The sequence below is a fragment of the Calonectris borealis genome, chromosome 4 (genome assembly GCF_964195595.1).
Source record: "Calonectris borealis chromosome 4, bCalBor7.hap1.2, whole genome shotgun sequence".
Classification (NCBI taxonomy): Eukaryota; Metazoa; Chordata; class Aves; order Procellariiformes; family Procellariidae; genus Calonectris; species Calonectris borealis.
The window spans coordinates 1,866,481-1,890,783 of record NC_134315.1 but is presented as its reverse complement, the minus strand read 5'-3'; the positions used below and the strand labels follow the sequence as shown (position 1 = coordinate 1,890,783).

General features: G+C 50.9%; 2 protein-coding genes across 4 annotated transcripts in view; one reads left to right on the top strand and one right to left on the bottom strand.

The window, feature by feature from the left end:
- Positions 1-524: 524 nt before the first annotated feature.
- On the bottom strand, positions 525-3,465 carry SPR (sepiapterin reductase). The gene is made up of 3 exons (XM_075148337.1): positions 3,120-3,465; positions 1,998-2,288; positions 525-1,848 (listed from the first exon to the last, which is right to left on the bottom strand). Exons 1-3 carry the CDS (start codon positions 3,463-3,465, stop codon positions 1,658-1,660), a joined length of 828 nt encoding a protein of 275 aa, XP_075004438.1. The 3' UTR covers positions 525-1,657.
- A 12,196-nt stretch (positions 3,466-15,661) lies between these two features.
- Positions 15,662-24,303, top strand: part of EXOC6B (exocyst complex component 6B) — a 307,149-nt gene continuing 298,507 nt past the window's right edge. For 2 of the 3 annotated variants that reach the window (XM_075148336.1, XM_075148333.1), the window contains exon 1: positions 15,678-15,848. In XM_075148336.1, the coding sequence (XP_075004437.1) occupies positions 15,736-15,848 (113 nt within the window). In that variant the 5' untranslated portion in view covers positions 15,678-15,735. Of the gene's footprint in view, positions 15,849-24,303 lie in introns of all 3 variants that reach the window. The other variant, XM_075148335.1, reaches the window with a different exon arrangement.

Here is a 24,303-nt window from a genome sequence, read left to right as displayed (position 1 = left end):
ACCTTTAGCCCAGACTCTGACAGCCCATGGTCCAAGACCCTGTAAGGGCAGGACTTGGGACCCCCAGCTCTGAGCACTGGGGTTATTTTTTGCAGAGAGCCAGATCCCAAAAGAGGATTTCTGCCCAAGAGGGGATGGGACAAGTCCATATGGATACAAGGTGAGGAGATGGGGGATTTTTGGCAGCAGCAGGTCTGTCCAGGTTTCACAGACCACATTCAACACCATCAGCTGTCAAACCCCAGAAAAACACCCCATTGCCAGTCTAGTGAGCAGCAGAGGGGGTTTTACTGATAATGACTTTCACAGGCATAGAGGGAAGATGAAACCAAGCAGCAGACTAGAGGGAAGGGTTTTTTGAGCTTGACAGGATTAAGTTAATACAGAGTTAATGAAATGGTTCAGAGATGGAAGAACAGGACTCCAGGAAGGCACGTGTGGTGCCTTGTTGGATGAAGACAGTGCTTAACCCAGGCCCTCTTCTCCCACCCTCCCAAAAATTTATCCACTTTTAAAGATGCAGCAGAAGACCAAACATGAAACTTATTAATGACTGTAGATCCAAGCAGACAAAATTTGAAATACAGGGTTGAGACAGAGGACTGAAGGACGGCTGCTGTCACTGAACACAGAGGGACACTGGGCATTTCCAGGGCACGCAGGAGATGCCACTGCACTTCAGAGAAGCTCTCCTGCATCAACACACACTGTAGATCAGCTGCTTTCTAGAAGGGCAAGTCTATAAGGGCTTGTGCCTCCTAGAACTTGATGAAAAAGTAAGAATGAACACCCACAAATAATTAAAAGAACAACCCAGGAGGGGCTGAAGCCCCAGATCCAGGCTTGGACCCAAAACCTGCAAACAGGAGCATGGGATGAACTCAGGGCTGTGTCTCAGATGTGCACTTGTGCACAGGTTTCTGTCAGCTGGTGACCTCAGCCAGGCACCCAAATATTCACGACTCCTCCATGGCCAGCTCCCCCTCCTGGTGATGTATTGCCTTTGCGCAATAGCAACAGGCTTTGCTCCGTGTCTTAATGCACAAACCCTGCACAGAGATGATCCCAGAACTGCAGGGAAGTCTGGACAAGTCACTGGTGAGACAAAGGACGGAGAGCCACGGCTCTGGGGTGACAGCCACCTCCTCTGGCCCCGGGAATGGCTCTTTTGCCCTTTGGTGACTTGCTCAGGTGCCAAGCACACAGCTCCTGCGGGGCAAAGGGGACAGACACGGGGACACTCATCTCTAACCCTACTGTTGGCTTCTTCAGGACCTTCTGGGGTGGCTTTCTGACCTGGCCTTGCGTGCTCTGGTACCTCCTCGGCTCGCACACACTCCCACACAGGAGAGCTTTAAGAATTCCGTGCCCATTCCCTTGGAAAAGCCACCTCTGCTCCCCCATCCCCAGCAGCTGAGAAATCCCCGCTCCTGCTGGCGGGTGCCCAGGAGGGCTCAACAGCTACGGCGCAGCAAAGCAATAACTTCCCCCCATCCCCATCGGGGCACTAGGAGTATCGATAAGGCACCCGGAGGTCTTCTCTTAAAAGCTGCACAACACCCAGGACTGAAACAAGGTCACCGAACACGCCGGAGGCACCCAAGAGGCGGCTCAGCAGAAAGCAAAGCAGGAAGGCAAAGGTGGAGGCGAGAGTAACTCAAATGTCGTAGAAATCCACGTGGGCGCCGGAGCGGAAGGTGTCCTCCTCCAGGAGATTCACCAGCTTCTGGGCTGACACGGTGCAGTCTATCAGCTGCCCGCTCTCCCGCAGGCTTTGGAAATACTGACGCATCTCAGGGTCTCCGGTCTTAGTCCGGGCCAAGAGCTGCATGTCTGTGTCCAGAGGACCTGGGGAAAGAGCAACAAAAAAAGAAATCACAGAAGGAGAAAGCAAAATCTGGGGCTCAGTTTCCCTCTGTACCTCGCTCGGCTGCAAGAATCTTTTATCCACAAAGCCAGCAGAAAATTAATAGCAATTAATGAGCTCTCCTCCTCACCCGGGGCGTAGTTGAGCACACGGACATCGGGCTCCTCGAGCGCCAGCACTTGGAACATCATGTCCCGGGAAGCCTTCCCGCTGCAGTACAGCGCCCAGTTCTTGAAGGGCTTCACGGCACAGAGCGAGGAGACGTTCACCACCGTCCTGCTCGAGCCGGGCCGCTTCCCGAAGGCTTGCAGGGCGGTGGAGGTGAGGCAAAGCGCCGAGGTGACGTTGAAAGCAAAGTAGTTGTTGATCTCATCTGGGTCGGTGAGATCGAGGAAGGATTTGGAGATGTCTCCCAGAGAGCCTAGGAAGGAAGGACAAATGAGTCTGGGGTAGTTAAAGATGGGTTCAACACCACAGCAGACCCCTTTTGCTCCTACATTTCCACGTGCAACAGCCTATTACAGACAAAAGCGAGCAGGTTTGCTGGCTCAACCTCTAGCAGGGTCTCACAGCAGAGCGAGGAGCTCAGCACAGCCCGGTTCCGCTCGTTGCTGAACCAAGAGTGGTGACACAGGACACGGACCTGCCCTGCCAATCCTCTGCCAAAACAAACAGCTCCCAACCTCCAGCCTGAGGTACAATGTCCGCATGGGCCACCACGTGCTCTCCTGCATGTCCCTCTTCTCGAACCAAGTCAGTAAGAGACCTAACTCCTATTACCTTCGGGAACGCATTGTCTTATTTATAGCGATAATGGGTGAAAAAAAGGCACTAAAGCCCACAGACATTAAAGATTGCAAGCCAAGCACCACAAGGCAGGGTTAGAAGTTTCTCTGAAGGTTTGTACTCAGGGAGCAGAGCCGCAGGAGGGTGCAGGAGGGTGGCCAGCTGGTCCTATGCCGTGAGTAACGGGTAAAACCTTGCAAGCAGCAAAGCACCGCGGTCCCGGCAGCGAAGCATCCCTGGCCTGCTCCCCAGATTCGTTTAATAAAATAATAAGATCCGGACAGGGTGAAATCCCAGCTGCTCCCTCGGTTATTTACTCGGTTAGGTTATTTAACTGGCACCCAAAGCACCGATCGAGCCTCGGCTCAGCCGCTGCGGAACCAAGGGAGGGCTCGCCGGGGCTGAGCCCCGCTGCCCCGGGAAGGCGGAGGGCAGCGAGCCCGGGGGTGGGGGGGCGCGTTGTTACCGGCGTTGTTGATGAGGAGTAGGCGGCCGGGCGGGGCGGCGGGCAGCACCTCCCGCAGGGTAGCGGCCGCCCGTCGCAGCCCCTGCTCGCAGCCCAGGTCGGCGGCCACGCACTCCACCCGCAGCCCGGTGCCGCCGCCGCCCCGCAGCTCGGCCGCCAGCTCGGCCAGCGGGGCCGCCGAACGCGCCAGCAGCAGCAGCACCGAGCCCTCGCCGAGCCGCGGAGCCAGCAGCCGCGCCAGGCTGCGCCCGAAGCCCCGGGAGGCGCCGGTCAGCACGCAGGCGGCCGCGCCCCAGCGCCCGGGCCCGGGCCCCGGCCCGGGCCCCGGCCCCGCTCCCGGCTCCATCCCGGCCCCGAGCGGAGGGGGGCGTGGCAACGCGCCTCACCACGTGATCCGCCCCATTCATCCCCTCCCGCCCCCGCCTCTTTGTGAATGGCGGCTCCGAACTCGCCGGCACCGCCGTCAGCTCCGATTGGTCGTCGCCGTCGTGTCGGCCCGCTGACGCAAACTGTGTGGGCGTGGCCAGAGCGGCGCGCCCTCCTCCGGCCGCTCCGCGGGGGCGAGTCTCTCCCCGGGGGAGCAGCGGGCGGGCGGCGGGGCCGGGGCTGCGGGCCCGGGGAGCGCCGGGCCCTGCCTGTCCAAAGCGCGCTTGCGCGTGGGTTTTTCTGCAATACATTTTTTTTTTTCAATGCATTTTTCAATACTTCCCCCCCCCCCCCCCCCGATACATGTTTTTTCCAGCGCGGATATAAATCCCCGCCCCCCGCACCTCCCCAGCCTTGGCGCTTTGCTGCCTGCCACCGCTGCAGCTTTCCTCCTGGAGCGCCCGCGAACAACGCCTTTGCACACCTTTTTCCTCTGCGATCCCTATTTTTGACTCTAGGCACCGGTTGTTTATTAGGTAGCGAAAGCGCTGTCTGATCCCAAAGAGTCCTAAAACCCTTTATTAAAAAATCAATATCTTTGTGCATGAAGACAACTTTCAAAGAGGGTTTTCGCAAGGGGTACCTGTTTGTGTGGAATTAGCTGGCAGCTGGGCTTGGTTTCCCAGCTGTTACATCCTGAGGACAGATGGCCCCCGCGGTGTGTGAGCAGGTAACGAAGCGGAGCTTCACTCTATTAAAGCAGTCACAGCCTGGGCTGAAACCCTCCAGCGTTTTAATAAAGCATTAAAAATTCATGGTATGGCAAAAACCCAAGAGTGATATTTGTTTTGCTAAAGCAAATCTTACACATGCAGTAAAATTAAGATCATCAGCAAAAAAATAAGACAGCAAACGTGTATTTTTTTCACAAGTAGCTTCTTGATGGCAGAACTTGCCTTAGTGACTGCCAGTTCCCCCCTTCCCATTTTGGCAGCTCCAATCTTCTGCATCCATCATGCTTCTTGCCCGGGTTCCTAGCCCGACATTGCACCCTGTCCCGCGTGGCTGTGCTCAACGCAGAACTGGGCCAGCTGGAAATGGCCATCATTTTGCTGGATTTTCCTTCCAGCAGACCGTATTTTCCATCTGACCTGTTACCAGGCTACACCGAAGAGCGTAGACGTGGGAGTGAGGGTCTGGGAAGCAGGTTTTCTTAGCTGATAGAAGTTGCTTGTGCTAATATTCACTAAAAATAAAAAACCAGAGGGAGGGAACTGGTGACCAAACCAGCCCAGAGCTGGAACTGGAGGGCAGAGCTGCAAAGAAATTATAAATCCGTAGATGTCTCATTCTCTTCTTTGTGCTCCTCAGTAAACAAAGAGGCTTGTGCCAAGGACGCACCTTGCACTGTGCAAATTTAGGCAAATTGAGGATGATGTGATGTATCTTTTTGGCTCCTTGTCATTGCAATCTCAGCAAAATGATTTCCCGTGCTCACGGTGCTGCTTTCGCACAGCCGACCTGTGACACCACCTAACCTCCCGATGTGCTCGAGCCCTGACAGCTACAGCCGCCTGTAGAAAAAGAACAAAAACTCATTACTTTTTCTCTCGTCGCCTGCTCCTCGGGAAAGTCCCGCTGCTGTATTAGCTGTTCTGGCTCAGACACTTCATTTAGCGAGGTCAGACACTGCGTTTTGCTGGCGTGGGTGTCTGCCTCGACCTTGGGCGGGTGGACTTGTTATCTGTGGTTTCTTCCTCTGCTTCATCAGTGCCAATAACATCACTTCTGTAGCTGCTGCACTCACATATTTTCCTTGCTTTGCAGCAAAATCCCATCCCTATCACTGATGGGGAACTTGTATCTTGGTATAAATCTAGTCATTTTGTACGGCCCGGTCCAGCTGCTGCGGGGGGAGATGTGCGGGGGACAGAGCGGGCAGAAGGACATCAGCATTCCCCATCCGGGGAGAGTAAACCCCACCTGACGGTGTTACAAAAATTCACAACTGGCCCGAGCCGACCGAGGAGAGAGGCTGGGACACAAACTACAAGAGTAAATATTTATTCATTCTGGGACACAGGGTGTCACAGACAAATTGGGGCACCCCAAATGTGGTTTTACACAGGGTTCTTATACCCTTCAAGCATTCAGCTACAACACGATTTAACTAATCACTAACACCCCCACCACCAATTATTACTTATAATAAAACTTTGCAAGGCAACTTTATTTTTGCAGCATTCTTGCTGCTTATCTATTGATCCAGATGTCCCTGCAGTCAGTCGTGCTGGAGTGCCAGACGATGCTGGGATGTGTCAGAGGGGCTGGGATGCTGGCGTTACCTTGGTTGTCCCGGGGTATCCTTTAGCCTTCATGGACAACTGTAAGCTTCCAAGAAGCAAAGTCCTTCTTTCCAGGGCTGGGCTGTCCTTTCGTTTTATGTAAGCATGAACAATACCAAAGTCTCCAGTAAAATTCCACTACCTCATTACATTACAGTGTATAATGTGAACTAATACATATTTAAAAAGTTAATACACTTTCGTACTATAAAGACTAGTTGAGATATAGTTAGGGAAGGGAATTTTCATAACCCATGAGAGCTATGAAATATCCCCATCAGATCAGCTCTCTTTTCATTCCCTGGGTTGCTTTTTAAGTCGGTCGTTTTGAGGATTTGTTGAATGTCACTTTATGCCGCAAAGGGCGTCTCCTGACCTCAGCTGGGCGGCTTGTGGGGTGACGTGCTGCGCACTGAAAACAAGAGAAGAAGAAAACAAGAAGATTCTGACCTGTCAGCAAAATCTGATTTATGACCAAATTTGCTAAGACTGTATCCAAGATGAATTCCTCTGTCGCCTGATGGATACAGTGTCTGGTGGAGACCCTCCATGAGCGACTTGGTGAGGGTGACCGTGATGTTAGGAGTTCTGCTTGCATAGTTATAGAGGTTAAACTTCATTCCCTGGTGTTTCTGTGTTCTTACACCAGATGCTCTCTGGCTCCCATGACAGCAGCTTGCTTCTTCCATTGGATTTTAACTCGACACGACCATGCTGATAGTGGCTATTTCACTTTTCTTGCAGAATATTAAATCCTAAGCACCGCTCAGCAATTTCAGAGCCTGCTGCAGTCTCACGTTTTATGTTTTCAAGGACAGGAAGGTACCAGCACTCTTCTTACCCTTCCTCCAACCACCCTGGAAGTGCTGCTGCCAGAGCACCTCTGGGAGAAAAGGAGACGGTTTGCAGTAAGGGTAGGGAACTTAGCATCAGGAGATCTGGACTAAGGGCCACATCCAGTAAATGCCCTGGCATTTTTCTTTTTACTTCTCTTTTTCTACTTCAGATTTTTTCCTGGCTGTCTTTTTATATTTGTGGTTTTTTGCAACTTGCTAGTTTCTCTCCTCATCCACCATCCAAAACCAGCTGTAGGACCGCAGAGATAGTTCACAAAAGGAAAGTTTCCCTGTGGAAGAAGGACTCCAGACATGGCAGCTGCAAAAATTAAATTAATATTGGAAACGGCCATGGAGCAGAATACAATTTTAGTGCAATCGCTAAGATCCAGTGTGTTTTGGTTGGACTGCTCTGGAGCTCTGTCAAGAGAATATGTTTAGAACAGAAATGGTTGCTGTTGGCTGGGAATTTGAATAGTACATCAAGAAATACAATTTAAAGCATCTAATGCATGGCATAAGGCAGAGTGGGAAGGGCTGTACATTGCAGAAAGGTTATCACGGCGTTTTCAGAAGTGATGCAAGTTGGGCTGGGAAGGTGGTAGAGCTGGGAAAGCCCTTGAAGATCAGCCGTGGTACAGGTGTGACAGAACTATAGGGACACCCTCCCTCATAGTGAAAGGCTTTGATGAGCAGTGTCGGGTGAATGTGGGGGAAGCCACATGTGACTGGTGGAGCTGGTCCAGGGGGGATCATCTCATCCCTGGCTGAGCACGTAGGTGTTGGAGGATGAGCAGGTTGTCACAGAGCCTCCTGGGGCAGCGGGAGCTGCTCAGCCTGCATGCCGGGACCACGCTCTGGCAGCAGGAGGATTTGAACTCTTTCCAGGACGTTGATCGGGAAGATAAACAGAGATGTACCAGAACCAGCAAGAGCAATGGTCATTCTCTTAAAAGATGGAAGATGCTCCGCTTCCCTCCCACCCCGTGCATAGTGGGGATGCTTGGCCCTCAGCACCGTCCTAGTCCCCTTAGAGATTTGCTCCTGCTGCACAGCTCTATTGCTGGTGCGGACAGACCCCGTGGCACTCTCCTGTGCCGGGACAACACGGTGCAGGCACCTCTTCGCCTTCACGAAGCAGGAGGCAGATAAAGCTGGATCCAGAAGCACGAGCATCACGAAATCACGCACCCCACGAAAGCCCCAGCTCTTCATCCATCAGAGATAGGGCTTCCCTTGCAGCTAGGCTGTAGTTGAGAGAACCAGCACTAGGTGTCAGCGGCATTTAAAATCTGGAGGGAGCTGCGGGCAACCCCTGAGCCCGGGGACTCCGGGAGGACAGCGAGGGGGCTGGGGGCTTCGCTCCCGAGCAGTGCAGTGCAGGGAGAGGGAGAGCCACTGGTACAAGCCAGCAGAGAAGTGCCAGGGGAGTAAATTCCTTTTGGCAGTGCTGATTTTAAATATCTACTGGCATATTAGCAGAATTGCCCAAATTATCCATCGTTTGAGATTGTATCTATTGGATTTATCTGGAGAAGCCACCTGAGCTGCTTTTTCGTTCTGGCACGGATCCTATTGGCGCTGGGCTATTGTGTGTGCGTGTTTGCAATGCTCTCAGCAGCTTCTGACAGGTATAACAGGGCTCCCACAAATCCAGGGAAAGGCAGAAGGGCTTCCAGGGTGGAAAACCCACCCTGCACGCTGCAGAGGCGGTGGGAATGCCGTGGAGCTGGTACTCCAGAGCAGCAGCTGCCATAACACTGCCAGGGCTCACGCGTGTTGGAGAGGAAGCGCTAAATTCCTTCTGCAAAGGACTGTTAACAATAGCTTTCAGGAAGAGCCCTGGGTATTTCTGCCCGGCGTTACCACCCAAGAAGGGCAGGGCTCGAAGTCATACAAGGTGGCCCTGGCTGTAGTCATCATTGCCATGACTACCCACGGGCTGCTGGAAGGGAGGACTGTGGTTTTGCTCCTGAGCTCTGTTTGTTGTTTTTAGCAGTCCAAAGGCCACCCCAACTGCGGGATCTCATCATGTTCGGCAGCTAATTGTGTGACCTCCTAAGGACAAGATGCCTTGGATGCTAGCAGATCGCTTGCTCCATGCAGCGGGGCTGCTATCTGCCTGGGTTTCATGGCAGCAAGAATAATAAGGATGGGCTGAGCGGCACAGCAGGAACCTCACTCCTGCAGCTATCCGTGATGAGAAGGGGAGCGTGCAGAGAGGAAATCTCCCCTTGCTACGGGTCTAGGAGGTAGGGTCTCCCTCCTACTCATAAATGATGATCCCTTCACGGGTGAGCCACGCAGCCCCAAGCTGTGGCAGAGAGCAGAACTCAACGCTCGCAAAGGTGCTAACCACTTCCTGACGTACGTGGAATAGAAATATATCACGCACCGCTCAAGCCTAAGGGTGAATGCGTTTGTCCTTCTGCTTCTAAACAAAGACAGGGAGACCAGGCCTTTCCTTCACTGCAATGCTCCCTGCCCGCAAGGGCTCCAGGTTCAGCTAAGGAGCAGCTCCGAACCTCAAGTGGGAATCCATCTCTTTGGTCTTCAAATCCTGTCTAGATGAAGCTATCCCATGCCACGCTGGTGGGTTTTGGCAGGACTTTAGAAATCGCAGTACAGCTTGCCAAAAGATCTTCACCCCGGCATTGCCACCTGAGATCCCTGTCCCTGTATTTAATTAAACCAGAAACTCAGATTTGAAAAATCCTCCACAAAGGTTGAAAGCCAGAACTCCGTGGCTGAAGTCCACCTCGCCACTGTTTCAGTCTGTCTGAGCTATAATTTCCTGTATTCAGAAAAAAAGGTATAAAATGCACGAGAAAACAAGAGTCGTGATTAGAAGCATCAAGGTATGTCCCAAGCAGGGATTTGGGGAACAGCATGGTAATATCAGAGAGGCTTAAACATTTATTTCAGCCTTGGCCAGAAATGTAAAGCAGAACAGGATTTTTAAGCATAGTGGCTGGAAAATGGGGATTTATCCTCTGTAAATATGTTGTGGAAGCCTGGATTATCTTGTGGTTACCAGTACGTGCAGACGAATGGACCCGGAGGCAATAAACCACGCAGAGCCAGGTCTAGGCAAGGGCACCTGCCCGAGGCAGGACTGCGCTGAGAGCAGCGTGACCGGGGTGCAATCACGGCACCGAGTCTCTGGCAAGCCAGGCTGGCTGCTGCTGCTGCTGTGGGTGGCATCAAAGTGTGTGGGATGGTGGCAATCGGTGCAGAGGGAGCTGTGGCCCTTTTCAGAAACGGCAGCTGCTGACAGCGCTTCTCCCACCCTCCATACAACGAGGAGCAGCCAGCCCAGCTCCCTGTGGCTCCTCGCTTCCTCTGCCTCTCCATCCCAGCTGCAGCCCTTTCCCCTTCTCCCCCGAAAGGGCAGCCAAGCCCCGAGCTCTCCTCTCTGGAAAGGGCAAGATTGCATTTCACGGACGCACGGGGGGTGCTTTCAATTGGCACCGCGTGGCAAAAATGTGGAAGGCGGCTGAAGGAGGGGCAGTAAACGAAATGCAGGCACCTCCCCGGGCAGCAGAGATTTATTTATTCCCCTGGGGTTGAAGCGGAGGGTGCTAAAGGTCAGCCTTTAAGAAGGAAACCAGGCTGCTGCACACCCAGAGCAAACAGGACCGGCTGACTTGTGTGCTTAGTCAGCACCCGCGGCGTTCTTGTTGCTTTAGAAATACGTGCGCCGTTCCTTGTCCAGCTTCAAGGGATTGGGTAGGAGAAAGCAAACGCCAAGGATGCCCAGCCGGCTGAGAGGGGGGTTGTGGCCAAAGGGGTTTGGAAAAGGCAGAAGGGAGAGGTGGGGAGCAGGCGGAGGCTGGGGATGCAGGAGGAGAGTGTGGAGGCAACTACAGGGGCTCCAGGACTCCAGTCCACACCCCAGAAGAAGGGACCTGCCCAGAGAGGTTGCTTGAGATTATTTGAGTGTCTAACGGCGTGGGGGACAAGTCATTAGACAGGAGGCTGGTCTTCCAGGTCAACAGCATCTGGCCTTGTTTGCTTCTTTCTTTCTACTTTTAATTCCTGGATCCGTTTGCTGGCCCCCTCATTTCGCTGTGAAATGTTTTCCTGAATGACACTGGTGAGACCAAATATAAGAGTAGCTTGGCATCGAGCCCGTCGTTATTTGAATATAGGTGCGGTCAGAAGAGCATGGAGGCAACTGGAAGGAAAGAAGCCAGCAGCGAGAGGGGGGAGCTGGTAAGGAAACAGAGAAGCCAGGAGATGTTGAAAACAGTACAGCAAAGTAACAGCACAAAATGAAAAACCAAAATAAGCACAATAAGAAAGAGATTGTTAAGGTTTAAAAAAAAAAAGAAAGAAATTCTGATGGTGGTATCGCTCCTGTGAAATGGCAGAATTACAACTGGTCCCGAATTTGGGAAGATCCCAGGTGACACAGTAACTTGTAGACAGGGATGATGACTTTTCATTTCAGCAGTGACGGAGCGACCGCGCAGTTGCAGACAGAGGCAGGCTGTTGAACCAGCAGCCCCAGGTAACGTGCACGTGAGGCTATGTAAGGGCTGCTCGAGGTTTCTGACCTGTTACGTTGATTTTTTAGGAAGTTTTGGAACAATGGGGAAGTTCTGGAGGACTGGAAACCACTAATGAGCGGTCAGTAATTAAAAGGGAGAGTTTTTAAAGCTCCATCAGGCTGTTGTCAGTCCCATAAAAAACAATTATATGGAACTTCATTAGTAGAAAATTAAGGAAACATAAAAGAATTAACGTCAGCCAGCATGATTTTAAGGGAAATAGAATCTGTCAGGCAAACTCGATATCATTTTTCAATGAGATTATGAGCTGGTAACAGACATCTTTGATGCATTTGTGTTGGTACTGCATGATGATTTGATTAATAAATTAGAACAATACAAATTCAGCATGCTTATGTCAGTGACTGGTAAGAATAAATAAACTGGTTGTGGATAGGCTTTCAAATGGTACAAAGTTTGCGTGGCAGCAAATAATAAGGGCAAGTCCCAGACTGCTCGGTAAGCCAGACGCAAGCAATGAATATTCATGTGAAGGTGACCAAATGCCATGTGTCCAGGGACAAAGAATGTAGCTTTTATTACAGAATGGAAAATTTTATCCTGAACGGCAATGATCTGAAAAGAACTGAAGGTGACGGTGGGTAATCAGCCGGACATCAGCCTCGGTGTGACCCTGTGTCCAGCGGGACTGGCTAATGGTACCCAGGATGGTACCAACACAATGCTGAAGAGGAGCAGATGGATTACATTCTCTTCGTGCTTGTTACTAGAGCCACTGCTCTGTCCACTTCTAGCACCCACAGACTAAGAAAAATCTTGAAGTATTGTCATTTTCACAAAAAAAATGCATAAATGAGCAAATTACTGGAAAAGGTGCCTTAGAGTGAAAGGTTCCAAGAAATCGATCTGTTCAGCTGATCAAAGAAGAGGTCGGTTGATCCCAGACCTCAGGACCATTTGGGAACACCAAAAACTTGATCACAGCCGACTTTTGACTCTACCAGGCAAGGGTAAAAAGAGATCTGCAGTTGAAATTTGAAGTTGGAGGCTGGGTGGGATTTTCTATGGCATTTCCTCTCAAAAACATGCTCAGATTTCACCATAGCTTTAGAAGCCGATTGACGCACGGAAAATCTATGGTTGGTGCTCCGTAGAAGGTCCTCCTACATGGTAACAGTGTCCCTCTCCCTCTCCATTTGACGTGACTATTTATGAATCTATGGAAATGGTTTTAGTGCTTTTCTCCCCATGAGAAAAATGTGATGTTTTGGTGGAAATTTTTAAAAAATATATTTATTTTTATTCCATTCAAAACCAAACATTTCTTTTTAGACAGACTGTCACAGTGCCTCATAGCTTCTTCCCACATTGCTCTGTGGAGGTTCATGCTCTGCTTTTCTCCAGGACATGGTCTTGCTGGCTGAGTCACGCCACGCTCCAGGCACCGGGCTCCTCTTCTTGCTGAAGCGCTACATTGCGGCATTGAAAACAGCGGTCCTCATTCTTTCTGCTGGTGCAGGAGAGTGAGACTAAAGTAAGACTAAAGTCAACATCAGAATTTGATGACTACTTGATTTCTAAGTTCCCATCTCCGTGCTCAACCCCCTTGTACTGTAATCTAGTGGAGTAAGCAGTGTCCTCATACCAGGGAAAACTAGACCCTGTTTCTGACATCCTTATTTGTGATAACACCATTGCCTAACCGAGCATTCAGGATTGAACCTGGCATTGGTGTCATTTGTGGTTCTCATCCTGTAATTAAAACCATTAAGGATTGTTGCCAGCCACTCACTCTTCGACCGCTGGTGTTTAATCCTGTTTCTAAAGCTCAGTGAAGACAACGCAATAGTTACCACTGACTTCAGGAATATTGGCTCAGTCCCCAACAGCACAAGCCCCTACTAATTTGAACGAAAACAGTAATCTTCTTAGCTGCTAACAGCGGTAGACAGCGGTATCTACAGATTTTACATCGGAGCTGGGTACGTATTGCACACCAAGAAGCGCTTTATGTATCTCCCGTAGCCACAGGTAGCTCATCTCAACGGTCTGAAGTCCAAAGCAGTTTAAATCACAAATGATCGGCTTCTTGCAGCAGCCGTCACGATGTTTTGCCACGAGGCATTGCCCCTGTAAGCTGCGGTGCTGGAAGCACCAGCCTTCTGCCACAGATGCCCCGGCTCGCCTGCAGCACCGGCCTCTGCAGAGCAGCCAGCGGAGGCAGGCACAAAACACACAGCGCTTCCCCCCGATACAGCTCCCGACCCAGCCCCGGGGGAAGGCAGCGCCAGGCTGCTGGGCTCAGAAATCGCCCTGCTATTTTTATCCGCTTTCCTTCCACCACTGACGTGTCTCTTTGCTTCTTGGTCCTCGGAAAGCTTCTACCAGATCTCCATGGTGACTGCCGTCGGAGGACAGATTTCCTCGCTGGTGTTAACACATCCAAAGCGACATCCATCTGGTCTCGCACGGCACCGTGTTTGGCAACCGTAGGCATGATGTGCAAGAGCCGGTGAACTTCACGTGAACTAACAGTTTTTGCCAGGCTCTCCTTGCCCCTCCCGCGTTGTTCCAGTCATGGTGCATCGTGTTTTGGGAAGCTCTTTTATCTCCTTCTCATTTAATTAAGTGATGATACTGGGATATTCAGACCAGCAGCTTTCAACCTCGGCAAGCAGCGGTGAGGGAAGCCAGAGGCGTGCTCATACAATGAGTGTAGTTTATTTATATCTCAGAAGATGAAATGACAAAAGCAAATGCAGAAACCCTCGGTGGTACGCATAGCCTGGTCTCGGTCTTGCTCTTCATCCCCACCGTGCCTCTGGCAGAGCGTGGGATCTCCGTGCAAGGACGTCTCCACCGCACCCGATAACGCGTGGCTGGGAACGGGACCCTTCCAGCGTCGTTTTCGCAACACAAACTAATAATAATAACAACCAGCTGCTTCCGAAGGAGGGAGCTGCGCCGAGAGCTGCAGCGTTAAACCTCGAGGAGACCTTGACATCCAAGGATGTTTCTGGGGGCTGGTGGTGTTTTTCGGAGGAAGCTCTGCCTTGGGTGTCCTTGGGTGAAGATGTCTCTTGGGTTGCGTGGGGGGGGACGCACTGCAGCTCAGCAGCTGGTGGGACATTTTAGGATCAAGCTGAAAGGCGGTTTGGTGTCAGTGGGGAGCTTTCTTTGGGACCACAGTCAATGGCACCTTTTCGGGGTGGGGGTGACATTTGGGGTGGGGCTGAGGGACAGGATGGGGCAGGAGGAGCAGAGGTTCATCCATCATGGTGCAGTGGGATGCCTCCGCTCGGGGCAGTGACACAGGTTCATTCCGGCTGGGACTTCCCCTCATGGTGCGTGACAACAGTGTCACTGCCATGGGGCTGTGTACCCTCACAGGGGAGGACATGGAGTCACTGCCATGGGGCAGTGTCCCCTCCTGGTGGATGTCACTGCCATGGAACTGTGTCCCTTCACAGAGGATATTGCTGCCATGGGGCTGCGTCACCTCAGCAGGAGGACATGGGGTCACTGCCACAGGGCTGTGTCCTGTCATGGTGGGTGTCATGGCCATGTGGCTGTCCTCTCTCATGGGAGAGGACACGGGGTCCCTGCCATGGGGCTGTGTCCTCTCATTGTGGGTGTCATGGCCACGTGGCTGTGTCCCCTTAGGGAGAGGATACAGGGTCCCTGCCACAGGGCTGTTCCCCATCATGGTGGGTGTCATGGCCATGGGGCTGTCCTTTCTCATGGGGGAGGACACGGGGTCCCTGCCATGGGGCTGTGTCCCCTCATGGTGGGTGTCATGGCTACGTGGCTGTGTCCCCTTAGGGAGAGGATACGAGGTCCCTGCCACAGGGCTGCGTCCCGTCATGGTGGGTGTCATGGCCACGTGGCTGTGTCCCCTCATGGGGGAGGACACGGGGTCCCTGCCATGGGGCTGTGTCCCCTCATGGTGGGTGTCATGGCCACAGGGCTGTCCCCCCTCATGGGGGAGGACACGGGGTCCCTGCCATGGGGTTGTATCCCCTCATGGTGGGTGTCATGGCCATGGGGCTGTCCCCCCTCATGGGGGAGGACACCGGGTCCCTACCATGGGGTTGTATCCCCTCATGGTGGGTGTCATGGCCACGGGGTTTTGTCCCCTCACGGGGGAGGACACGGGGTCCCTGCCACGGGGCTGTGCCCCTCCGGGAGATGTCGAACCCATGGGGCTGTGTCCCCTCGGGGGGAGGTCGGCCGCCGCTGCCATGGCGGACACCTCCCCTCCGGGCAGCGGGGACGATCGTCGGCGCCCCCCGCCCCGCTGCCTCCCCTCCCGCGGCACGGGGCCGACGACACGGCCTCCGGGGCCGCTCCCCGCCCCTCGGCTGCCGGCCGTGTCGCAGCGCCGGCGCAGGCCGCGGCGCCCCCCGCCCGCACTACATTTCCCGGCGTGCCGGGCGCGGCGGGGCCGGGCCGGGCCGCGCGGAGCGGAGCGGAGCGGGCGGCCCCGGCTCTGGTGCTGCCCGGGGCGGGGAGAGCCGGGCCGGGCAAGGCGAGGCAGGTGGGTCGGCGCAGCCCCATGGAGCGGGGGAAGATGGCGGAGCTGGAGAGCCTGGAGACGGCGGCGGAGCATGAGCGGATCCTGCGGGAGATCGAGAGCACCGACACGGCCTGCATCGGCCCCACGCTCAGGTGCGGCCGGGGCGGGGCGGCGGGACCCGGGGCGGCCAGCCTGGGCGGGGGGGCTCGGGCAGGCATCGCCTTGCCACCCCCCCTCCCCAGAAACTCTGAAGAAATGAGGAAATTTTAATTACTATTATTTTTTAATAGTCGTCTCTGAGAAGTGCCCGCAGCCCCCTCGCTTCCCTCTGCCTGGCTCCCCGCCGGGCCGGGCTGCCCGGGCGGTGGAAGCGCCGTGAGGGGCGAGCCTCGGCCTGTGCCCGGCCCCGGGCTCCGCGCCCTTGGCCTGGGCCGGGGTCGCGGGGTGGCTGCTCCTGCCGGGCTGTGGTGTCAGCTCCCGCGGCGGGCTCTGCCCCTCCGGCCTGGGCTCCTGCTCGGGGCCTGCGCCCCCGCAGCCCCTCCGGAGCTCTCGGGGTGCCCGCAGCCCGCTGTCGCCTTCCCCGGCGGGGTGCTGGTAAAGAGGGGAAGGGAGGGGATTTTCCTGCCCTTAGCCCGGAATCTGTCAAAGTTATTCTTGTAAACCGTCGCCTGCCCTTTTTGTTGATTTGTGTCTATTTCGCAAAAACCATGGTTAATTGTGAAGCCGTGGGTTTGGGTACAATTACCATCCTGACGATGATATGAGTTAATGCCTCTGTTTGCTTAATGGATCCTTTGTTCTCCTATTAAGCATCTTTTCCCAGTGGTTCTTGCAGTATCCTTCAGCTGGGAGAACCCGTTGCTTCATCTGCGTTAAGTGCCGAGCTCTCCTCCTGCCCGAGGAGCGCAGATGGATACAGCTGCGTGCCCAGGAGTGCTGCCCGTTTGCTCTTCCTTTTCTTTCTGCTCCTTTCCGCGAGTCTGGGTCTGGCGTTTCAGCCTTTTAGGTATTTCTTTGTGATGCTGGTTAGGATCTTGCAGCAGTGGCTTCTGCTGGTTGTTAATCTGAAAGATGCTGGTAGCTGGCTGTTTAACTGAAGCCTGTTTCTAATGAGGAATCACCAGATTTTTTAAAAAATGTGATATCTTAGATAAATTATGCACATCTAGGACCTGTTCTTGCTAGCCAGACCTCGTACTGTTACCATCGCTGTCCTGGTAGAAGCCACATAATGGATTTGGCAAACTGAGACACCTCATCTCTCTTTCCCCCTCTTTAAAGTAAAACACAAGTTCCCCAAAGAAGTTCGTGTCAAAACCAAAATGCATTACTCACAGCGGTGAGCACAAGTGTGTGCGTTATCCTCTGGAAGGTTGATGGTACAAATGGGTAGAGAATATTTATAGCTCATTGTAACCAAATTGATCAGGCTGAGAGGCGGGGAAAGATGGAGGTGCGTTACCAGAAATATGTGGCTTCAAGATCTAAATAGTTGCGTTATCGGAAACTTAAAGTCGGCGCTAAGCTTTGCTGCTTTTCGTGGCAAGGGGAACATGGTGCCCTCTTGCAGGGCAGCGCAGTCGGTTTCACCTTTCTCTTTCAGCTGCTCTGCATCAGCCCAGGAGCTGCTGGACTGGAACTCACAGTGCCAGGTGGGAGTGTTTGGGTGTAAATAGGGCTGGAGCCTCCCATCCCACCCCCTCCACAGTAGCTCTTCATTTCTTTTTGATATGTAAGTTTTACAGACTCAGGGTTTTAAATGACTCACGTGGCTGTCTTTAAAAATAAATGGGTTTAAGCTGTTTGACTTGCAGTGCGGGCACAAAATAGAAAGCTTTTAATTTGTGGAGCAATAGAGCACTGGATTTATCTTGCTGAAGGGTTGCTCTTCTTTTTTAGCTTTTTTGGCTTTTGCAGTTTTCTTTCTGAAGTTCTCCCGTGAAAGCTTTAAAGGTAAACTGAATGGTAGGAGATGCTGAGAATTAGATTTATTAACAAAACTGAAAAAACTGGTTCGGACGTCTGGGAACTGCCAGAATGAAGCGTGTGGGTGGTTTTTTCCATTTCATAGAACAAAGTGCAGTTGATCTTGTTTCTTAGTATTAAGGTTAGATGAGGAGTTGGGCTTAATGTCTATCTTTGCATACCCATGGAAGAAACACTAATAAGCGTCTGGGGCGAAGAAAGGTTTGTGCTTTGCTAGCACTAACTGTTGGAGTACAGTGGTACTTCATCAGGAGTATTATTAATGATATAAGTGTAAGCAATACCTGCTTCAAGGATTTATAGAGTTGAAACTAGACCAGCTCAGGGTAAACATGATGTGCTGGAGAGTCCGGAAAAGAGGATGATGGAAACTTTAAAAAAAAGGTGACTCACTTCTTTTAGGCATCATGGAAGAAATGTGTCTTCAGGAGCCAGGCTGGCTTCCCTTCTAGGAACAACAGTGCCAAAGCGCAGTTCAGAAACAGGCTGGACTGCCGGGCTCCTGCTGCCAGCGGGAGCTTGTTTGCAGAATTGCGCTTTTATCAGTTTCTGACTCGGCAGGGTGAGATATTCCGACTGCAGCCGCTCTGTGTTGTCCTGGCGTAGCGCTCAAGGCTGAATTGCTATTATCAGAGGGTGACGGAGGGGTTAAGATGTTAAATTTAAGGTCCAACTAATTCATCTGTCTGGGTGGGTTTGTGTCCCACCCATCAGGGAGAGCGTTTTCTGTTAGAAAAATAGCAAGTGTAGTAATTCTTGCCCTGGGGCAGGGGAAGGACGAGATGCCTTCTTGAAGTCCCTTCCAGCCTTATTTTTCTGCTCTGTTCTCGCTGTGATTCTGGGAGTCAGCGGCATGGGCCGGGACTCCATTGTGCCGGGCGCTGTGCAGATGTGGGACGAAGCCTGCCTCTCCTCAAGGAGGGGAATTTCATTCTAAATATAAAACGGGAGACGAGGGCGTGCGAGGAAACGTTGCAACAGCCTTGATCAGTGTGATGAGCTGTGCCAGTCTCATGTCTTGCTATGCCGGTGGCTCTGATGCCATTGAGGTCTCTTCTTTTTTTTATACCTGACAGTGAATGTCATTGTGTTTGAAGGAGGACACCGAGCGAGTTCAGTGAGTCTTTGTGGGGATCCCCTCGAGCCTGTGATGCTCCTGGAATCAAAATAATCCACTTCAGGATGTCTTTCCTGCTATTCAACCTCTACTAATTATATCCATTGCTCCTAATTCCACTTCCTTCTGCTGTTCTAATTCCTCTTTTTTTCTCTCGTGTTACGCTTCTTGATTTTACAGAGTATTTTTGGATGCCCTCTCTGTATCTAGGCTTCTAAGAATCATTTAATTCTGCAGGATCAGATAACCTTCTAGGGGAAAAGAAACTCCTCTTTGCTTAAAACCACCTCTTGACTAAGCTGTGACACCCGAGTTCTCGAATTTTTATTGCGCTCAATTGACTGATCAAGTTTGTTGCTCTTTGGTGAGCTTTCTGTCCACTTCAGCTGTTTTTCTTTTTTTTTTTTTAATGATGGGAAGCTAGTGATGGATTCTAGCTGCAGTCACTGTAAGTGAGGATGCTTGCCTCTCTGCTGGGATGCCTCTGTGGTTTCTAATCAAACTTACTCTGAGAAAAGGGTTGTCCCTCACTCTGCAAGCTCACACAGCGTTTGCTGAGTGCTTGTCCTGAAATATCTCGCTGTTACTTTTGATATGTAGAGATTACTTTATTGCACAGCTGATGCTGTCTTGCTTTCCTCTGTGATTCCCTTATTGTCTCCCTGTATTTAACTTCTCCCTGGCCCTGTTTTGTGCTGTACTCCTAGATTAGAAATGATTGACTCAAACTGGTACAGAATAAAGGCAGGAGAAAGAGTGAGATTATCTTGTATGACACCCCGTAAATGTGGGCTGTATAACTTCACCCACTTTTCCCTGTGCTCAGCCTGTCATCTAAGGATGAGTCCGTGTGATTATCTGAATTGCTAATCATTTAAAAAAAGTTCTTGGTTCCAGCCTGCGGATGTTTTGCTGTCCTTTCCCGTGCTACTCTGCAGTGTCCTTTAACACCTGGTGTCTTCTCACAGTTAAAATACAGGCTTGAATTTGCAAGTCACTTTTTGGTTTTACATCTTGAGCTCTGCAAGTCTATCGCTCTTGAAAACCCTTTTCCTGCTCTCAAGCTGCATTTGCAGCTTTTTGAAATGGGTAAAGGATTTTTAAACAGCATTTGATAAATTAAAAAAGCCCCGTCTGGCCACGTAGATGTTGTTACAGTATTCCTACTGTCTCCTCACAGCTTTAGATGCAGATAAAATTACGTTGATATTGTAGTAGTCTCCTGCTTGTACACTAAGAGATCGGAGCAGCTCTCTTTACCTCAGCATTATAACAGGAGTTGTTACTTAATGCAGAGTTACTTTCTTGGGAGCACAGTTGTTTGTAGCTGTGGATCATGCTCCTCATCGCTACATCTGTGCCTTCGCGCTTGGTTCTCCCGCAGTACGAGTTGCTGGGAAGGATCAAGATTTCCAAACGATTGTTCTCTATGGCTGCCTGATTTCATGGTTTGTTATTCTGCCAGCTTTTGTGTCATCTGCAAATTATATCATCAGTCCTTTTTTTTTTTTTTTCTTTTTAGGTATATATTTGCTTTCTAGATTGTTCCTTAGCGGTTGAGATTTTATCAGTTATGTTGGGACTAGTACTTACCTGTGTTCCTTTAGAAAACTGAGAAATGTTATATCTCAGACAGCAATTAATCATCCAGTCTGTGCTTTTATGTAGAACTATATTTTTAATAGGAGTTTCATATCTGTCTGCTAATTATGTGTGTTCAGAGAGAATACAATGTTGTTTAACCCAAGAATGAAATTAAGCACACTTGATAGAGTAGCATTTCTAAGCAGCTCTTGACTGAGATTAAAGTGGGGCTGTAATTAAGCTCCATTCCCTAAATTCTTTATCAACTCTTCCATGACCGTGTCTGGGGTTAGTGTTGCTCTGGCTGACCTGGAACTACCTGGCCGACCCATTTACCATGCCGGCAGCGTGCCGTGTTCATCCCCTGCCTGTAACCTCCCCTGTGCCCGGTTCATCTTAAACAATGGAGCCAGAGGTCCTCAACTGCATTTTTTTAGGATTCTGGGTCTTCTGGCTTGCAGGCTTGACAAATAATGTTCTCATTTGGGACTAATGGATATAATTAACTCATCTCCCATAGGGACATCGCCTTAAGTCCTTCTTGGTAGCCTCAAGCTCTGTCTGGCTGTATGGGAGAGCGTTGAAACACCTGAGCTGGATGTGTGGGAGCCAGAAGCACTGTTGCTGCAGCCCATCTTGCTGACATTGTTCAGTGCTACCTCGGGTCCAGGCTGGAGCAATGTGACAGTGCAAATAGCAGCAGCTTGTCTGAGATCCTGACTCCTGAGCTGGTACTGATGACCTGGAAGGTGGATGTTCTCTGGTTTATTTTCTTCTATAGCTTCAAGTGGAGCTGAGTGGAACTATTACAGCCCTGTTCCTGTGTCAGTCAGGTTTCTGGTGCTGAACTTGGAAAACTGAGGCTTTGCTCTTAGACGTAAACATATGGATGGGGTCCAGTAAGTGGTGGGGCTCTTGCTTAGCCCTTCTGAGCTCCCCAGTGTCTCCTTAGCTGAAAGTTGTGGCATTAGTACAAGCCCTGTGGTAACCGGGGTTGGAAAACGGATCTGGATGGAAAAATAACCCAGCTAAAAAATGTTTTGCTTTCATACAGCTCTGCTTCAACGTGTTTTTCTGTGTGGTAGCACAAATACTGTTTCCAGCCCAAGGGAGGAGGTTGTGTGGGGATGGGAGCGAGGGACTTGGTGATGGCCAAAATCAAGACTGAATCTTGCTAGTTTTGTGAAAGCTCAATGAGTTTGTCCAACCGGACACTAACCTGCTGCGTTGTTCCTAGTCCATAGTCACGGGCACTGACATGGGCTTGGTCAAGCTGCCTGCGGTTAAGTGCACGTTGCTTCTCGCAGTTGGGGCTATGGGGTGTATTTTGATGGGCCAGTATAGGCTTAAGCAGTTTCCCCATCTTTCATTTGCTCCTCCCAAATGTTGGTGTGGCACAGCATTTATGTGGATGCTGAAACATAACCCTCCCCTTTCCCACCTTATTTGAGTTATTTTTCCAGCTGGATCAATTCATCCCACTTCATCTTGGGCTTGTTTTGTGGCTTCCCAGCATCTAGACTGGCACAAGGGATTCGGTGGCAGGGTACCAGGTTTGGGGGCCAGCTGTGCTATTAGACATCTAATGTCCATGAACTTGGATGTGTCCTTCTTGCACGAGCTGCTCACAATTCCCTCACCTGGTAGAAGACTGTTTTACTTGGTTGGGGAGTGTAACTGGTTTACGGTGGGTTGGATGAGCATGGAAACCATGACACAGTAAGGAGCAGGAGCAGCAGTTTGAGTCTTCTGGGTTGGGTGCTAAAAATGAAGGCTGGCCAAGCTGGTCCTAATCTCTGCTGCAGTGGGTGAGATGAGGATAATGGTCTGCGTTGCAGATGTGAAGTGAGGGGTAGTGAAAGACGTCTGGCTTAGCAGCTTCCCTATTTGTATTTTGGAGTGGAGGAGTGAAGATGGTACAGTGTCCTTCTGATCACTCTTGGGACTACCTTTACTGGTGGCAGGGGGCTGTGGTGGCAGCAGTTTGTCCTTCAGCTGAGCCTACCTTGGGTGAGGAGAGGGGAAGGAGACCCTGGATCAGCTTTGGGATGAAGTGCACCTTCTTTTACGTGTGGCGGGGCTGGCTCAGAAGTGCCTCCTCAAGGTCCCAGGCACAGTAAGAATTGAAGAGCATCTGAAAATCGTACACGGTATCTATAAAAATCCCCTGCGGCTGAATACTGTGAGAACTTACATGCAACAAAGCTAAAACTATACTGAGTTGTTGTCCTGACTTCACACCCTTTAGCTGCGCCGTGTGCCACGCTTCGCCTTGGCTCCACGAGTCCCATCTCTCCAGGTCCCATCCCTTGCTTTACGTACAGTAATTCGTGAAATGCCAACCGCCAGCAAAGCAACGCCATGAAGAAATAGTGCAGACCGTCTAGACACTAACTGTTGGCCACAGAACTTGCTCAGGAAGCTGCTTGTAACAACTGTAAATTGTCTGCTAATAAAAGCCTCGCAGGATCTTTTGAAGCATCTTTCAGCCCATTCTCCTGCCACCCAGACGGGGAAACTGCAATCTCCTGAAAATGAGCCTGGGCCTCTGTTCATATGTACATAATTAAGCGTCTTTTAAAAGACAGTTCATTGCAATACTGCTTGAATTATATTAGCATTCCCTTCTGGTCAGGCTGATGCTGTTCAGCTCCAAGTTTTCTGTTGCGGAGAAAAAAGTATCAGCAACTGCCCCCGTGAAATAATCTGGTACCGGCGTTAATGGTCTATCGGGAGACGGACTGGTCTGGCTTAATGTATGGAGCACTGGCAATCTCTGCCTGAAGGTATGCTTTACTTAATTATCCCAAGTTTTATGGATACCTTCTCGTTTGCTGTACTAAGGTTCTGCAAACAACTTTGGGATGGTGAATCCTTATAATTCGTATAACCCTTTTTATTTCAGTCTGCTCCCTGATGCAATCTGAAGGGAACAGCTTGCAAGAATGTACCGCTCAATTATTTATAGCTTGTATTTTCTTGTTTTTTCTCGCAGAAGTACATTCCTTTCTGGAATTTAATGAATCACTGTCAAAGGACAGATTATCAAATGCCTGTTCCTATTCTGCGGGATGTGGTCGTGTGTCTGGGCTCTCAGTAGCTCACTGAATTTATTTTCCTGCTTACCCTCCAAGCACCTCGTCTGCGATAGCAGTACGTGATAGCAGCGTTATGAGGTAGTAAGCTAAAAGGGGTTATTTCCCTTGAATCTCTAGGGAAAGGCTGCTCTACTTATCTGTCCTGGTGCCTTCTGGAGTTGTCACTGTGTATGACTTAGCAGTATTTCATCTCGAGCTGGCAGCCGAGCTCCTCTTTAGAGCTCTCTGCTGTCCTGCATATAGAGGATTGCAGAAAAGTAGCTGCCCGGGGACTCGGTTGCCCCTCTATAGGCAGAGTCCTGTGGTATTTAAGTCTACCTAGACTGTCCTTTCTGTCATGCTCTTTCTGATTCCACTTTTAGTGGTTTGAAGGATTTTTGTCTTTTTCTAAAAATAAATAAATAAAATGGCCGTTTGGTCCATGGCTGCAGAAGCCTAATACTACTGACTTTCTGACTCTCTTTCCCAAAGGAGAGCAAACCTTTGAGAATTAAACTGAAATGACTGGGATTTCTTAATCTAGAGAAGACAAGACAGGCACACAATTCATCTTCAGATGCAGAATAGACTGTTGAGAAGATGAAGAAAAGCTCTTTCATGACTGCGCTCAGGCTGGGATCTGGACTACAATTGCAGCAGCGGGGATTTAGGATAGATGCAAGGAAGTGCTTTCTAACTAATAGTTGAGAAAATCATGAAAATGTTCGCACTGGTAGCATCAAAAGCTTTTTTCCTTCATCGTCCTGTCTCTGAGGGTAGTGAGGAGCGGGTGCTTATCAGATGAGATACGGAGCAAATACAGACACATGCTTCTAGTGTCTT

Excerpts from the sequence above, each read along its gene's own strand:
- SPR (XM_075148337.1), bottom strand. The coding sequence starts at position 3,465 with ATGGAGCCGGGAGCGGGGCCGGGGCCCGGGCCGGGGCCCGGGCCCGGG. Across the intron at positions 2,289-3,119 it reads ACTCCTCATCAACAACGCCG|GCTCTCTGGGAGACATCTCC; the intron begins GTAACAACGCGC and ends CTTCCTTCCTAG. Across the intron at positions 1,849-1,997 it reads TGTGCTCAACTACGCCCCGG|GTCCTCTGGACACAGACATG; the intron begins GTGAGGAGGAGA and ends CTCTTTCCCCAG.